The 16,606-nt window shown below is 38.7% G+C and overlaps 1 protein-coding gene across 2 annotated transcripts in view; it reads right to left on the reverse strand.

Moving 5' to 3' along the window:
- Positions 1–11,540, reverse strand: part of Macrod2 (mono-ADP ribosylhydrolase 2) — a 1,728,876-nt gene extending 1,717,336 nt beyond the window's left edge. For both annotated transcript variants that reach the window (XM_048348774.1, XM_048348773.1), the window contains exons 1-2: positions 11,231–11,540; positions 2,820–2,936 (exon numbers count right to left, since the gene is read on the reverse strand). In XM_048348774.1, coding sequence (XP_048204731.1) covers positions 2,820–2,936; positions 11,231–11,276 — 163 coding nt within the window. In that variant the 5' untranslated portion in view covers positions 11,277–11,540. The remainder of the gene's footprint in view (positions 1–2,819; positions 2,937–11,230) is intronic.
- Between the last annotated feature and the right edge of the window lie 5,066 nt (positions 11,541–16,606).

The following is a 16,606-nucleotide window of genomic DNA, read 5'->3' on the forward strand; positions in this document are numbered from 1 at the left end:
TAATTTGAAAAGTAATTGAAAGAACCAAAAATAAAGCAGAAGAAAATCAGAGCCATTTAGTGATTCATGACTTTGTTTAAGTTTAACTTCATGTTTTGTTTCCATTTTACTAGTTAAATTAGATCATAAATATTTGACTAAATGAGGGCTCACACCTCCAGAAAAATATTATTGCATAGAAATTTTTAATGTTTTCATACTTAAAGTGAATACTATTTATTCTCAATTCTTAGAAGCTGTTCAATCTAACTCTTCCAGAGAAAACCAGATTGTAGCCAAGTTTAATTATGAAGAAAACCAACTAACTTAATAAGTAAAAGATTTAAACAGGATATAATACTAGAATAACCTATTATAATTATCAATAATCAGTAATGCACTGAGGAAATATCTCAGCTGACATGATATTTGTCTAGCATCATAATACAGGGCTTAATCTCAACACCACTAATGTAGTAAAAGAAAAAGAATCTATTATGTCAAAATAAATACATTTAAAATGGTAACACTCTGAAATTCTTTCTTTTCTTTTTTCTTTTTCTTTTTTTGCCAGTTCTGGGCCTTGGACTCGGGGCCTGATCTCTGCCACTTGAGCCACAGCGCCACTTCTGGCCATTTTCTATATATGTGATGCTGGGGAATTGAACCCAGGGCTTCATGTATAGGAGACAAGCACTCTTGCCACCAGGCCATATTCCTAGCCCCTACTCTGAAATTCTTATCCTAGAATTTAAAATCCACATAATAGGCTCAAGGGTAGAAATTTTTACTCATTTAACTTAAGTTATGTTCACATAAACTGAAGTCATTTAGTTATTAAATACTGTAAAATAATATACAATGGTCATGAATACATATAACACATGAATTCTCATCTTTGTCTCAGCTAGTTAAAACCTTTATCAAAGTGTTTATTAAATTTGGAACTGTAGAACACGTACAACAATAAAATTAACCTAATAAGTTAACCTAATTAATAAGTACTAAGTACTTATTATCTACATTAAACAGCATCTGGCTTAATTTTTCAGAATTTCATTTCCGAAAGGTCAAAAGAAAGGAAATAATGCATGAAAATATCAGCAGGACAAATAACATCCTATACACAAACATGTTAATCAAAGCATGGTTTATTAGGGAAAAATTCAAATGGTATAATTCATTAGAAAAATTAACTCATAATCCATCAAATGAATAACATAAAACTGACATTTGAGATGTGTGGAAGAAGGTCAAACAAATGAAGAGAGGAAAGTGGGAGGGACAGGATGCAATCATAATATTCAATGCATATCCTATGAAACTAGGAAAACTGATGAGAGAGGTGAGATTTGAATGATAAGGAAGAATGATAAAAAGGGATAATAACAATCAAGATGAATTGTACTGATAAACTGATATGTTGTAAACTAAAGTGTTGAATGGTAACCCCTTTGTAGAACTACTTAGAGATGATAATACTTTTTTAAAGAGTCATATTAACTTTCTTGATGAGCATGTATTAATCAGTAGGAAGAAGCTTCCTGAAATCACTAAGCTCTACATGTTTTCCAAAAATTAAAAAAAACTTTCTACTAAAAAAATACCAATAGGAAAACATAGTTTATCATTTACTCAGTTTACAGAGCCAATATTTACTGGGTATCTACTGAGCAGCAAGCACTATGGCAGGTAACCAAGAATATAAAAGAGTATACCGTCCCTATTTTCATGGTAACTATGGGGTAATAAAGAAGATGAAGCCTGATGAGATTATCTTACTACTGAGTACATAAAAAACTAACTGGTATTTGCACTATGAAAAATAAATATAACATTATGATAGTACATCATAAAAAAATCTAATCACTCTCAACCCCACACATTGCCCTTCTAAAACAATTTTTTAAATCTTATCTAAAGCCCAACCCTAAACATGTTCTTTCTCCATACACTAAGGTCTACTTGAGCTGTTTTCTTCATAGACTTTGTCCCCAGAAATTCTATACTTGGTCTTTCATTCCACATTTGGCCCAAAGTATACTCTATACCCTGTATAATTGCATCCATCTAAGACCGTACCCTGTGAAACTACTATGTTTCAAGTCCATTTCATAAAGTTCAATTACTAAGTAGCCTAAAAAGTTCTCTGTATAAACTTGACATTCACCAATTAAGATTAATCAACAGTTCTGAAATGAATATATTTATATCTGTTAAACTTAAGTTTAGAAACATTTTTATATCTTTTGAATTCTCAAAACTTCATTTATATTCTAATGCAATCCAGATCTTCATCAAATCATAGACTTTTGAGAGAAAATATATCATAAAAATATTGTACATGTAGACATAATACCACACCATACAAAATATATATTCTCTAAAATTATGTGAAATTCTATTTGGTTTTTCTCTGTTCTTCCCATGTACTGTCTCTTACCTATATCAAATCCTTAAAATATCTAAAAGAAATCCAATAAATATTAAACTAATCAAAGAAAGCTCAATATACACACTACAAATTAGCAAATTTCTAATAGCATTTGCTCCAAGAACTCTGCACAAAAGTTTTTTTTAAAGTAAAAAGATACCTTTTATAGAGTATCATATTGTAAATGGGGTATACTACAGAAACACAAATTATGTAAATATATATTTCTAAACTTAAAAAGCATATGATAGATAACTAAAAGAACAATGGAATGATAAAGCAATAATTTCAAATAACAAAAATATCCTCTTTCCTGAATGTTATCCATTTTTGCCAGCAATTTTATTGCTAAACATATTAATAAATAGCAACAGTTTCTACCTAATATATATTCTGAGAAACTTACCATCATTTTGGCTCTTGCCCTTCATTTCTTCCTTCCATGACAGAATAGTGTTCAGGGGAACATAGTCCCTTAGGTATTCTTTGCGTCTCTCTTCTAAGGTCATCTTCAGTAAACGTTCTTGCAAAATAAAAGCATAATCTCCATTTGTATTGAGCTTTTAAGTTTGGGAATTATCTTACATTCTAAATATTAATGATGTTAAAATAAACACTTGATGCCATCTTGAAGAATATCAAAATGTAAATCCAATGACTTCACATTTGAGAGTTAAAATGTGTCAAATTAATTCCATATTATCAAGAAAAACTAAAACAAAAGTGATCGATTCTTATGATAGTCTAGAAAAAAAAAGGAAACTCATTTGCTCTTTCAATCAACATCACAGATTGCCTACTATATGTAAGATAATATGTTTATAGACTGCAGACACAAAGGTGATCCTTAATCTTGAGTTTACAGGAAAAAAAGAGGGAATGGATGAGACAGAAATGGTTATTTATATGAAAAAATACAAACTGCTAAGACAGGTAGTCCTAGCAGGACAAATAGTATGAACACAAGAAACATAGCTATCAAGGTATTTCTTCAATTCTACAAGGCCATCAACAATGAAAATGTAATTCCAATTCAGTAATTTCTTTGTGGTAATTTTTTAGATTACTTTAAATATGTATGTCCTAGTAAGTATAAAGACTTCAAACTCCAGTTTTCCCAAAAAAATGCAAAGTGAGAAAGTAAAGCTGTGGCTTTACCAACCTGGAGCAGAAAGGGAGATCCTGAGGCCCTGAGTTCAAGCCCCAGTACTGGGGAAAAAATAAAAAAATAAATAGCAAAGAAATATATACTTTGATTAAAACATTAAACTATAAAAATAATTGCATCACAAATGACTAATAGTGAATGTCATTAATAAAGAACTCCCCATTTACCAAGTACTTCACAAGTATAATCTCAATGGAATAATGTATAACAACGCATTATTTGTATTGAATAAATTGAATTTTGCCAGGATTCAGTAAAGTGTAAGAAGATTTTAAATAACAGAACATTATTAACAAAGATAAGGAAATGTTTAGGTTGATGTAACTGTAAGAGATCTGGAATGAAAGTATCACAGAAGTGAGAAATAGATGAAAACAGGATAAAAACAAAACTGTACAAGGACTTGTGTGCCATCATGAGCAGTTTAGCCTTTAGCGTATGAAGTAGACCACTAATAATCACAGGCATATTCTAGTAGGTATGTAAGATGATCCAATAACATACAGAAAAAATATAAAGTTCTATTTATTTTTTAATCTAAAGAAAATAGGGAAGAACTAGCCAGGACCCCCTGACTCACACCTATAATCCTTGATAGTACACTTCGAGACCAGTCACATAATAAAAACCACCACCACCAACAACAAAAAGCAGGGTCAGAGCCATAGCTTAATTGGGTAGAGGGCCAGCCTGGCAAGTGTAAGGCCTGAGTTTGAATTCCAGTACCACCAAAAAAGGAAGAATTTAAGCTTAATTAATAGCTACCTGACTCTGTCTTTATCATACACTTTACCAAAGTTCTTCAAGACATAGAGACTAAAAGTTGTACTCTCACTCGTTCTTGGATTCTCTTTCATCTTATTACAAGATATTGAAGTATAGATGAAATGGGGGAGAATGACAAAAGGGGTGATATCAATCAAGATGCATTTTACTATGTGCTGAATGGTAACCCCTTTGTATGACTATTTAAAGATAATAAAAATATACTTTAAAAAGTAGATGGAGGGGCTGGGGATATGGCCTAGTGGCAAGAGTGCTTGCCTTGTATACATGAGGCCCTGGGTTCGATTCCCCAGCACCACATATACAGAAAATGGCCAGAAGTGGCGCTGTGGCTCAAGTGGCAGAGTGCTAGCCTTGAGCAAAAAGAAGCCAGGGACAGTGCTCAGGCCCTGAGTTCAAGGCCCAGGACTGGCCAAAAAAAAAAAAAAAGTAGATGGATTTGGGCTGGGATGTAGCTCAGTGGCAAAGCACTTGCCTGGAAAGTACAACGTCCTGGGTTCAATCCCCAGTACCAAAAAAGAAAAGACAAAAATAAAAGTAGATGGATTTAAGAATAAAATATACTTTATGACAAGCTAAGACTCATAAAATAATAACTAAGCTGAGATGCTGAAGAACAACATGGTCGTGAGGCTAAAGTGAAAGAATCACTTTATCCCAGAAGTTTAAAACCAGCCTAAGCAACAAAGAAAATTCCAATTTAAAAAAAAGACTCTTCAAGGAACCTTTGTTAGGACTATGTTAGGACTATGGCTGCTCCTGGCTATATAGCTCCAGGCTATGGAACACCTTTTGGTTACAGCACAGCTGCCCCTGCCTATGATTTGCCCAAGAGAATGGTTCAGTTACCTGTTATGAAATTCCCAACATATCCTGTTCCCCACTACTCATTCTTTCAGCAAATGACAGAAGCTCATTCGTATTGAACAACTATACAGTACAATGCAGAATGTTAGATTGAAAAGCCTTTTTATCCTGCTTTCATTGAACACATACTTGATCAAAATTATTTGTAAAGAACATCTTTCTTACTTTTTGATTTTAACAAATACAAATTTAGTTCTCTAAAACTTGAAAACAAAAAGAAACCAGTTCTGTGAAATGGTACCGCATTTCTGGAAAATAATTTATACCAGCCCTTCTGTTTTAGGGAAATAAGTCTAGCAGTTCAAAGTTTATGTTTTAAGAGAGTATCAGATTATGTAAAATTAAATTTGTGAAGGATGTATAGAGTCTCAGACACTGATCACAAAAAAATGCTTTGTTGTAAAAAAAAAAGACTCTTCAAAACAAACTACAGAATATTAATGTCAGCACAATAAACAAAAAATCTTTAAAAGTAAACATTTTTCCTACTGCTACATCTAATTTTTCTTCAATATTAGGAGATTTTAAAGAGAAAGAGAGAGACAGATATACCTATTCAATTTGAAATTACATTACTTAAGGGCCAACAAATTGAATTTGAGGTGTCTGTGGGGCATTCAAGAAAGTGAAATCAAGAACTTAACAAAGTCTAACATATTCTGGAAATTATAACCTAAACTTCCAGTCTAAATGAAAAAAAGGACAGAAGATAAGGGAAAAGAGAAAAAGATTAAATTTCAAAAATAAAACATTTAGGTTAGCAGGCACAAAATGGGGAACAATGAAATAAAACCTAGTTGTCACTGGGGTTATCAGGTCCCCATGATATGGAAAAATGCAAGAAAAAGAATTTTAATAAATACAAGGAAGGGAAATATTGCCAACTGTTACAAGAAGATTGGAAAGAATAAACTTTACATTATAAAACCCATTGCTTTTATCAATTGGGTTACTAACACTACCGTTAAGAAAGCCAGTGCCAGTGGCTAACACTACTGTTAAGAAAGCAAGGCCAGTGCCAGTGGTTCATGCCTCTAATCCTACTCAGGAGGCTGAGATCTGAGAATCGTGGTTCAAAGCCAGCCTGGGTAGGAAGTCCGTGAGACTCTTATCTCCAATTAACCACCAGAAAATCTGAAGTGGCACTGTGGATCAAAGTGTTAGAGTACTAGTCTTGAGTAAAAGAGCTCAGGGTCACACTTTGGCTCTGAGTTCAAGCCTCACAGGCAACATAAAATAAACAAAGTGAGCCAGGTACCACTGGTTCATGCTTGTAATTCTACCTACTTTAGTAGGTGAAAATTGGGAAGGTAGAAGTTTGAAGCTAGCGAGAACATGGTACAGGTTTGTAATCTCAGCTGTAGCAAGAAGTGTAAATAGTAAAATCAAAGTCCAGATGGGCCCAGGCAAAAAGCAAGAAACACCTAAAAAAAAAAGGGGGGGGGCTACAGGCATGATTCAAGTGGTGAAGTACTTGAGTTCAAACCCAGTGCTTCCAGAGAAATAAAAAGAAAAAAGCAAAGTTAGTAAAGTTGTAAATGAAGGGACTAAGGCAAAGTGGTCAAGTAACTTTCACACCATGTATGCATGGTAACTAGGATTCAAATTTAAGCAACTGTGTCCAAGTTCTTGACCCTATACTACCACATACACTTTCCTATCTCTTAAGGTTGTGAGAATCAAAATGTAAGACCCTAAAAATAGTACTGAACACATAAATAGTATTTATATTGTAACTATTCTTAGTGTTATGTTAGTAATTTTTTTTTTTTTTTTGCCAGTCCTGGGCCTTGGACTCATGGCCTGAGCACAGTCCCTGGCTTCCTTTTGCTCAAGGCTAGCACTCTACCACTTGAGCCACAGCACCACTTCTGGCCATTTTCTAGATACGTGGTGCTGGGGAATCAAACCCACAGCTTCATTTATGTGAGGGAAGCACTCATGTCACTAGGCCATATTCCCAGCCCATGTTAGTACAATTATCATCATTGCTGAATATAGCCTTAGAACCTTAGTTTTATTATTTTATACCTGAAATCCAGGAGACTATGAGGGACTGAACAGAAAGAAGAAAGTGAGAATTACAACTCCACTATGAAGCCTTGTGGAAGAAAGCTACTTGAAGGTAGAAAACCCTTGAGCCTGGTCACAAGCAATATAAAAGAACTGATATACACAGAAAAATTAAACACACCTAAGAATGACTAAACAAGATCTCAACAGACAAGATAAGTTAAAGAGTACAAGCTGTACAGTTAATCTCTGAAACAATGAATAAATAGGAACAAAACCTAAAGGGCATGTAAAGAAATAGACCCATAAGACCATGAAGGATTTATTTTAGGGCTCTTCATCTTACATGGCATTTATGTTCTTCATGATTTTAAAAGGCAATTTCATCTATTTGTTATCACGAGATAAGGTCTTGGTGAAATGTTAAATTTGGAAGGCAGAAGGGGACATGATTATTAGATGCCTTAGCACCACTTTAAAAGCTCAAATTATAGGAGAGAATGAAGGAAGATAAAGAAATGTACTCATTACCTGACTAATGAAATGGAACACTGCATTTTTTAAAAGCTCAATTCACTACTTCAAAATTATTACAATATAATTGATCAGACTGAAAGACATTGGAAGACAACTCACTTTTTCTAAATGTCAGGAGATATATATAGAAATGAAAGCTGGCATTTTGTCATTCTATTTATTTAAAAGTTCAAGTGTAAAGACTTAGAACAAAGACAGGGTCAAATGTAAAAAAATGAGATAAATTGCAATATTTGACCTCAAAATATACATTGAACAGTTCTGAATTAGAGCTCAAAATATTAGATAAATAATGTAAGGTATGTGTTTTTAAGAACTGTTTAAAAAATTACTGAAGACCAAGGAGATGTGTGTGTGTCTGTCTGTCTGTGTGTCTTGTAGTACATAAAATTTTAAAGAATGCTTCACATAAAGATGAATGAATCCTTTTTCTGTGAACCAAGTTTATAAGCCAAGAGATCTACTTACTAGATGATGCACTGAGTTAAAATATGTTTCTAGAATGCCTTGACATTTCAATGAAGTGGGTAAGCCTTTCTGTAGATTTAAATAACAGCTGCAAAAATACTATGCTATCAACTCTCCAGTGGGATGAAAGGAAAAAGGTCAGGCATCCTATCAGCTTCTCTGTTGTACTAGAAATTCTTAGCTCCTTTTCGGTGGAATAATATATGTTATTTTATACTTAAACCATCCAAAAGACATGCTGGCAAAATGTGAGACACCCTTTAAAGCATCACATCATAACTTTTCCCTTTACCTCTAAACTTCCTGCAAAGGTAGCCTAGCTTGGAAAAATCAAAATTATTTTGTTAGCCGTCTTCTTTATACATTTGCCTCTTTATGTAAAAAAATTAAATTCATTTCTATTTCCCATTTTAAAAAATGAAGGACAAAAATCAAGACATTAAAAAGTTCTGAAATGTCTGCATATCACACAGTACAAATGTGCAGATGTTCAATGAAGTGACCATTATAACACTGTTACTTAAGGAACACTGTTTTCCTAATATAACAGAAAAAATATTTCTTAAATATATTTCTTAATTTCATCAATGACTCGTTATTGAAAACAATGTCTTCCACTATTTTTTGTTATCATCAATAATATAAAGCTAACCCTTCAAAATCATCAATAAAAATGGATACAATTTTTTCAAGGTAAAGCCTTATTGAAAATGTATCAAAACTGAAGCAATTGCTAGCATAAAAATAAAGCCGAATTAATTTTACACTACTTCATAGATCAGACACTATTGAACTTTTCCCCCAAAATGCTAACGATCAAATCCAAGGCTTTCTAAATGTTAGGCAAGTGTTCTCTACCACTCTCTACAAGGCTGAACCTACGTTTGTTCTCAACAGCATTTTTGACAGCAAACTTTTTATTCCTTTACATATTCATAATTAAAATATAATTTTCTTTGTTGCTGTTTTTGTTTTCTTTCCTTTTTGTCTCATTTGTTTCTCTATATGTCTTTGGGAGGGTAAGCACAGTAAAGGAGGGACAAATGGTAAACAAATACAGCAGTGGTACTTACTCCATACAGTTGAGAATGAACTATACAACTTGTGGGTGGGGATGGGAAAGAAAAAAACTAGGAGAATGCAAAGGAAGGGGTGAAATTGTCCAAGTACTCTTTACCTGACTTATGTAACTGTAAGCCCTCTATAACAAATTAAAATTTTTAAAAATAAAAAAATTTAAAGAACATACACATATAATGTATATATATATGCATATATATAATTACATGACACATAGCTAAGCTTTCAATGTGTTAAAAGTTACTTTAGTTGTGTAGTGCAGGTAGATTAAGTCTTCCTGGTAGTTAAAATTTCTTTTCACCCCTTTTCTGGTGCAGTGTTGGAAGGAGACCCTATCTACATAAAGGGTCCTTTTAGGTTTCCTTTCTTACCTCCACTACTGGCCATAATGTTCCTAAAGGCCAGGACTTGTATTAAAAAAGCTACAGGTTTAAAAAAGTTAATAGCATGGTTCAAAAAGAAATGTATTCATTACCTAACTTACGTAACTGCAACCTCTCTGTATATTACCTCTACAATAACAATTTTTAAAATTATTTTAAAAAGTTATTAGCATCTGGTCATGGTGGTGCACACCTGTAATCTCAGGAGGCTGAATCATGAGGATCTCAAGTTTGAAGCCAGCCTGCGCTACAAAGTGAGAAAAAAATAAGGGGGGGGGGGAAAGCTCTAAAAGTATTTACAAGGAGATGAACTTTTAACCTAGTCACTTTCTAAAAGAAAATAGGTAGTTAGAAGAAATTTTAACTAACTTTACTCCACGTCACCCTGCATAGAAAGGTTAAGGATTAAGTATCTTGCAGTAGCAATGTAAATACTTTTTCTACATTTGTTAGACACACGCGTGCGCACACACTAAAGAAAGGGAAAAGATATAAAAAGGACAGGAGCAAAAAAAAAAGCCAGATTCAAGTTGTATACCAGATTATCATCCTTGTCACTGATAACAGGGAGAAAGGAAATAACCAAGGAGGGGGTGGGGGACCGAATCTCACACACTTCTTAAGGAATCAGTACCATTGTTAATCTAACTGATTTGGATACACCTAGGAATGCACAAAACCAGAGCTGCGTATCCTTCATGGTGACACACCATCTTAACTGGGAACAACTTCACACTATGAATGGGGATGCAAAGGAGAAAGCCCCATTCAGACTCCTCAGAAGGCTCTCATCAGCTCTGGTGGACAAGAGGTTCCTGGTAGCTTTCCCCTAGAGTTGCACATTTCAAAAGTCACCCTGCAGCTAAGAAAGGCTGGGAGGAGGAGGAGCGGGGAGGACTAAGGAGTAAACACGCACAAAATAGGGACCCACTGTCAATTTGCCGTAATAGAGGGAGAGCAGAGATGGGAAGGAAGGAAGGAATGCGGGGTGTCAGGCGGGGGGTGGGGGGGGGGGTTCCCAAGCAGCCGCAACCTGAGTGCATTTGTCTCTGGGACACCCCAGCCCGGGAATGTCAAGTCCCAGTTGCGGTCCAGAGGAACTAAGTAACACTAGCACACACACACACACACACACACACACACACACACACACGCACACACCGGGGACGAGGGTGGAGGAGTGGGCTGCGCTAGGTCCCAGCCGCCCATGTGTCAGGCAAAGGCAGCCCCAACTAAGCAGAAGGTGACCGGGTGGGCGCGGTGGGTGGCGGAGAGGGGTGTGCACCCACACGTGCGCGGGCCGCAGGTGCCCGGGGAGAGAGGGGGAATGGCTCGTGCACGCCGGCGTGAGTGTGTGCACGCGTGTGTGTGTGCACGCGTGTGCACGGGAGGGAAGGAGGGCGCGAGGCGGGCGGAGGGGCGCCGCGCCGCGCACAACCGGACCCCCGCCCCCTCTACCCCACCCCCCGCTCCCCCCACTGCCCGCACCCCCAGAACTCGACGGGGCCGGTTTACCTTTCTCCTCTCTCCACACCTTTTTCTTCTTGTTGCTGGGGTACATGTTGCCGTGGGGGTGGCTGGCTTTAAGCTGCAAGTTCCCCAGGCTCACGGGCAAACAGGGTGTGAGTGTGGGGTGTGTGGGGTGGTGGGGGGGGTTGTGTGGGGTGTGTGGTATGTGAGGAGGGGGGGAGGCACTCAAAAAGTGAGAGAGGTGCCCGTCCTCGCCACCGCCGGCCGCTCTTCCAGTAGCCGCCCTCCTAACCCTCAGCCCGCGCTTGCGCTCGGCTCAGCTCCGCTCCGCTCCGACTCCCCACACCCGCCTCAAGCCCCGCGGCCGGCAGCCGCCACAGCAGCACCTCGGAGCCTGTCAACTAGGTCACGCCTCGCGCGAACCTAACACCGCGCAAGCCCCGCCTCCCAGCCGCTGAGGCAGCGCCACCTCCCATTGGCTGTGCCAACCGCCGCTCTCCGCGTTCTAGCCAAGGCGCTCCCCGAGTTTGGACCTACGGCGCAGGCGCAGGCGCAGGCTCGGGGCCCGACGCCGAGGACGTTGGGGAGCTGAAAGGGGCGGAGCCAGAGCGCGAGAGAGGCGGGGATAGAAAGCCTCGCCCGGGTGACGGGGCGTGGCGGGGATGCCAGGGAGCGTGGGAGGGTGGGTCCGGCTGCCCTCCCCGAACTCGAAAGCCGGAGGCGTGGTCTGCGGGGCTAGGGGAGCCCGGGGGCGCTGGGGACCGCGAAGCGAGCGCAGAAGTCACTTGTCAGCGGCCGTGCAGTGTGCCAATGGGGCGAGACTGTGCGGCCCAAATGAATTGTTCCTGCTCACTGGGCCTCTGGTGGGCAAATTCAACTCAAAGAAGTGACGAGATTGGGAGATAGTGCCACGCCATGCCGTCACCTGCTCAACTTGCTGGTGAAGATTACTACCCGCCACACAACCAAGTCGGGAGCCTCACCAACCCTGCCAACAACACCTTGCTCCTGAGCTTTCGGGTTCCAGCCTTCAGAACTGTAGGAAGGAAATTCCTGTGTGTAAACCACCCAGTGTGTGGTATTTTGATATAACAGCCTTAACAAATAAATACAAGCAATTTTATACAGTTTTATAACGTTTTATGACAAGTTTCAAGATTGCAGTTTTAAAATGAATTAGAGAGAGAGAGAGAGAGAAAGAGAGAGAGAGAGAGAGAGAGAGAGAGAGAGAGAGAGAGAGAGAGAGAGAGAGAGAGAGAGAGAGAGACTAATTTCCTTAGAATTTGGAGTTTGGAAAGGACAAAGGTAGACTGGGCTACTCAATAGTTTTAAGAACTGAAATCCAAAATGTATTGGAAACAAGTCGTACCTCAAAGCAAGTTACAATGAATGTGAATCAGAGCCTGTTTTGGTTGGGTGTTTTTGGGTTTTTTAATTCTTCCAACTATGACTTCCAATCTCTAGTCCAGAGAGCTATCTTAACTCTTAGTAATACTAGTCTCTCAGGATTCCGAAGAGTCAATTCCAGGAAATGTACTAAAATTTAGAAGTTGGTACCTTCTTTTCAAATTTATTGCATTTCTCCAAATACCAGACAATCCCACCAGGCAGGTTTGATAGAAGTAACTTCACATTTATTTGACAATTTGGGGTTCGTGTTGTATGTGTTGGATAAATTATTGTTCAGAGCATGTATTTTAATAATAAAAAGAGAAAACAAAAAATAGCACTTTCATTCAGAATTGTAAAGAATGGACTGTCCTGGATATTGCTATGATTCATGATATTATAAAGTACTGCTTTTTAGTTTTACATTCTCCCCACTTTTTTCTGTAAATTCTGTGAAATTCATATACATATGTCTGGAGAGAAAGCTTCTAGTCGTAACATTTGAAATAGAAGGTGGGCATTTATTCAAGAGATGTTATCCAGGTAGAAGCAATAAAAAATTGTAATGTAGTAAGTCAGGAGAAGAAGATAAGAAGACAAGCATTTCAGAGGATGCTTCAGAAGGAGAATCTTAGGTAAATGCTCTGGTTTGAATAGAGTAGTGTCTCCCAAAGGCTTCACAGGAAAAAGGATTGCTGTCCTGGATGATATTATTGGGAAGTAATGGGAACTTAAAAAGGTGAGGCACAGAGAAAGGTACTAAAGTACTGAGGGTGTGGCCCACAAAGGGTATTGTGGGACCCCTGTTTCCAAAAATTCTGTTTCCTAGCTGGAAACCAGAGGCTTAAACCGAGGTTAGAGAGTGGAACATCACATAGGGTCTTGGATGTGAACCTACAAATTAACAAGCTACAATAAACTTCTCTGTACATCACCTTCTGTACATCATAAACTTCTGTACATCATAAGCAGGCATAATAATATAAACCTAATACAAAAATATAGGAGCATACTTATGAGAATGATACTGAGTTCTTATTTTTAAGTTCTAAGCATATAGTGTCTGCAGGCAAGCACATCAAGCCAACCTGTTTGCACCTAAACCAAGGGCTGGTCCTTCTACCCTAGAAGGTATTGGTAATCATCACTATTTCTTAGAAGGTACTGGTTATCACTTCTGTAAATTCAAATAACTAGAACTTTTACTGTATAAAGTCTCAGTAGCTGGGCACCGGTGATTCAAACTTGTAATACCTACTCAGAAGGCTGAGATCTGAAGCTCACCTTTGGAAGCAAGCTGAGAAAAGTCTATGAGACTCTTAGCTCCAGTTAACCACCAAAAAGCCAGAAGTGGAGCTGTGGCTCAAGTAACAGAGCACTAGCCTTAAGCAAAAAAGCTGTGTCAGCACACTGGCCCTGAGTTCAAGCCCCAGGACTGGTACAAAAGGATTTTTTAAGAGTCTCAGTAAAAGCTGTTGGTTATAAATGTTGAATATGAGGAAAGAGAAAGTAATAGGGTTCATGTGAGCAAAACTATATATGCACATCTGAAACCATGACATATCCCCTTGGACAAGAAATATACTTGCTATTCACCATCACCAAAAAGCAGCACAATACCCAGCACAGAATAAATTTTCAATGAATAGTCATTCACTATATAAAAATAGATCAGTATTAAGTGGACATCCTTACAGAAATATTACCAAAACTGAGGAAGAGCACATAGGAACAGAACAAAATATGAAGGCTCAAAGAAAACTAGCAAATAAAATTAGTAGCGAGGAGCCAGTGGCTCACACCTATAATCCTAGCTACTCAGAAGGCTGAGACTTGAGGATCACAGTTCACAGCCAGTATGGGCAGGATGGTCCGTAAGACTCTTATCTCCAATAAAACTACTCAGAATAAGCCAGAAGTGGCACTGTGGCTCAAGTGGTAGAGCACTAGCCTGTAACACAAAGAGGTTCAGGGAAAGTGTCCAGTCCAAGCACCAGGACTGGCAAGGAAAAAAAAATTAGTGAATGCTTCAAAGAATGTTACAGTTCGTTTTTGGTATAAAATAGATATCAATGAATAAGAAATGAGAAAATGACAAAAGAATGAGAGGTTGAGTTGAAAATGGTGGAAAAAGTAATTATAATTCAATTTTCAGATTAATAACATATATTAAGGTATTTGTGGTGTGAAATATATCACAGAAATAAAGCAAGATGAGAACTAAGACAATAGATTATGCTCTAGTAAATTAGTGAAAATAGAATTTTTTAAAGCTATTGAAGAATAAATTGGAAGCTGAGTGCTGTGTTTCACACCTATAATCGAATCTACTCAAGAGGATGAGATCTGATGATAATGGTTCAAAGCCAGCCCAGGCAAGCAAGTCTGTGAGACTCTTATTTCCAATGCACTACTCAGAAAAAAAGCTGGAAATGGAGCTGTAGCTCAAGTTTGCTAGCCTTAAGCATGAAGTAGTTCAGGGACAGTGCCCAGGCTGAGTTCAAGGTGGCAAAAAAAAAAAAGTTAGAAGTCATAGACAAGAAACAATGATTATGAACTACTTTTTGTTTTCTTTTTTTTAGTGGTTCTGAGATTTGAATTCATAGTCTCATACTCAGTCAGCTTGTTTTCTCTGCTAGTACTCTAGCACTTGAGCCATGACTCCAGCCCAGCAGTTCACTAGTTATTTTGCAGATGAAATCTCACAGGCTGCCTGGACTCTCTTTGAACTGTTATCCTCCAAATCTTAGCTGCCTGATTAGCTAGGATTGCATGTGTGAGCTATCCATATCTAGCTATGAAATAATATTTTGAGTAGAGGAGATAGGCAAAATAATCCACAATCAAAGTAGTTTTCCCAGAAGTTACTGAAGTGCCAGACTTTGAAGTCAGACCCCACTTTACCACGTGAATCCCACTTTACCACGTGAACCTGAGATAAGCAGGCCCTGTGAGCAAACCCAGGACAAGCTTATTAGGGCCCAGCCGGTCTAGAACTCTAACCACTGGGAATGCTTAACTCTGACTGCCCCCAGAATGCCTCGAGCCCTGAGCCAATCAGATTTGTACCTATGTCCTAATCTTGCTTGCTTGAACACCTGATTGTTGTAACTTTGTTTTTTGCCTTTATAAGCCCTGTGTAATTGCAGCTCGAGGCTTCCTCCTAACCTCCGCTGTGTCAGTGGGTAGGACGAGGCCCGAGTTGCAGCTGGCTTGAATAAAGCCTTGCCTTGCTTTTGCATTTCGGAATGTCTGAGTCTCCGTGGCCTTCTTGGTGGTCGTTTTGCGACTTGGCACAACATTTGGGGTCTTGTCCAGATAGCCCCAGAGACCCCCGAGACCCCAGACTCTGAAGGTAAGGAAACAGCGCTGCGCTGTTCATTTGTCTTGTCCTGTAATTTGTCTGTTTGTCTGTTTGTCTGTTTGTCTGTTTCGCTTTTGCTTTCTTGTCAAAGCGGACATGCTTACTTGGCAATCCTGGGGAGACTAGGGAACACCCCAGACTTTCCACCCTTGAGACTCAACTCGCCCACCTTGTACTTGGGTCCACTTGGGTCCACTCCTCCTGCACCCTTGCGGGAGGTTGTGGGCCAACTTGGGTCTGCTCCTGTGGCTTCTAGCTTGCAGGAGGAGGTTGTGGGCCAACTTGGGATATCTCCAACTCGTAGCTTTTTCTCAGGCCTGTGTGTTGTATTGTTTGTTTGTTTTTTGTAGCCTTTTGAACTAAACATCTGATCAGAGCTATGGGTAACGTTCTATCTTGGGGACCTCCATCTAGCCCCCTAGATTTGACCCTAGCTCACTGGAGGGAGGTCAAGGAGATAGCTCTGAACCGAGGTGTGGTCCGTAAGGAGGAAAATCACCCTGTGCAAGTCAGAATGGCCCATCCTTGAGAGAGCTAATTGGCCACCTGAGGGGAGCCTTGACATAGTTAAGATCAGGACTTTACAAAGCCTAATCTACACCCCTCGTTCAGGCTATCTAGACCAGATTCCTTATATAGACACCTGGAGGGAACTAGTTGACAGGGAC

The sequence above is a fragment of the Perognathus longimembris genome, chromosome 6 (assembly GCF_023159225.1).
Source record: "Perognathus longimembris pacificus isolate PPM17 chromosome 6, ASM2315922v1, whole genome shotgun sequence".
Lineage (NCBI taxonomy): Eukaryota > Metazoa > Chordata > Mammalia > Rodentia > Heteromyidae > Perognathus > Perognathus longimembris.